A 1,293-nucleotide genomic window follows, 5' to 3' on the forward strand; every position below is an offset into this window, starting at 1 on the left:
ACCCTTGCAACCTATCCAGGTCTTTCTGCAGTCTTTCCCTCCCTACTAGTTTTGCACTCTTGCATTTCCCAGGGAGAGCCAGAATAAGTGCAGGGCCTGGCGGGCAGGGGACGTTGCAGCTGTGTGCCCAGATGTCTCCCTGGGGTCTGTCTTCTGGGACCACGTCCACGAGCTCCCCATGCAGGGGAGAGCTCAATTGTACCCATAGCCCCAAGCAGGCACAGGAGGTGTTGTGGGGAGTGGTAATAAACCTGTAATCTAGTTGTGCCTCTGTATAAACCTCTGATCTGCCCATGCATCAAACGCTGCATTCAGTTCTGGCCCCTCCACTCCAAAAAACAGAGCTGAGGGAGCAGGGCACAGAACAAGGGGTCACCAAATAAAACAACCAGGTAGCTGATGTAATATGAACATCAAGCCACTCTTTTCCCCGCACATGGCATGAGAGTGGGGGCTCATGGCCAGCAGACGTGGTGGGAGTTGAGAGCTTGGCCAGATCCACCCGGGACTGGACACGGGCTTGGAGGAAAGCACAGGGAGCTCTGGAGCAGGGAGCGAGGGGCACGGCGTCTGCACCAGATGTGCTGGGAAGGGACTAGCAGCTGGAGTGGGTCCTGTCAGTGCCCCTCTGCCCCTCAGCAGGTCGGGCGAGCAACAGAGTCGCCGCGTGCGACAGTGCTGACGTGCTCCTGCACTGCAATGTCCCGTGTAGAGGCCATTTCGATCTCCTGGGAGCCGTCGTCCACTGGCAGCTTCCCGGGGAGCCCTCGGTCATGGTGGACAGCTTCTTCCATGGCCAGGCTCATCCAGAGCCTGCTGGATGAGTCCCAGCTGCTTGGTGGGAGGCTGGGAGTGGTTCCCGTCCAGGGACCCCGCACTGCAGGCGGTGAGCGAGGGGCCACAGAGGGTCCCGGGAGCCGGGGGTTGCAGCTGGGGGCTCCGCGTGGCAAGGCTTGGGCAGGCTCCTGCGGGCAGTGCACCAACCGCCTGCCCGGGCCTGGGCCTCCTGGCCCCAGCTCGGCCTCCCATGGTGGTGGGTACAGATGGACTTGACACCCAGCCCCGTGCGCCAGGTCCACCGTCCGTGGGAGTGCACAGGAGCCGACCCGAGGAACCTCCCGCGGGACGCAATGGGAGTGCGCCTCTCACCCCACGTGGTTGCTGTGGCAGAAATGCCCCGTCGGTGCCCCTCTCCAGAGATCTGTCTCAGCCAGCCTGAGAGGCTGCTGTTGAATCCCTCACAGCGGGGATCTCGCTCCTTGTCTGCAGACAAAAGCCTGGCGCCTGGGAGGC

The 1,293-nt window shown here is 62.2% G+C and overlaps 1 protein-coding gene across 1 annotated transcript in view; it reads right to left on the bottom strand.

Moving 5' to 3' along the window:
* Positions 1–635: 635 nt before the first annotated feature.
* Positions 636–1,293, bottom strand: part of PAX4 (paired box 4) — a 17,418-nt gene continuing 16,760 nt past the window's right edge. Inside the window, exon 11 of the mRNA XM_025215433.1 lies at positions 636–877. Coding sequence (XP_025071218.1) covers positions 636–877 — 242 coding nt within the window. The remainder of the gene's footprint in view (positions 878–1,293) is intronic.

The sequence above is a fragment of the Alligator sinensis genome, unplaced genomic scaffold (assembly GCF_000455745.1).
Source record: "Alligator sinensis unplaced genomic scaffold, ASM45574v1 scaffold1083_1, whole genome shotgun sequence".
Taxonomy (NCBI): domain Eukaryota; kingdom Metazoa; phylum Chordata; order Crocodylia; family Alligatoridae; genus Alligator; species Alligator sinensis.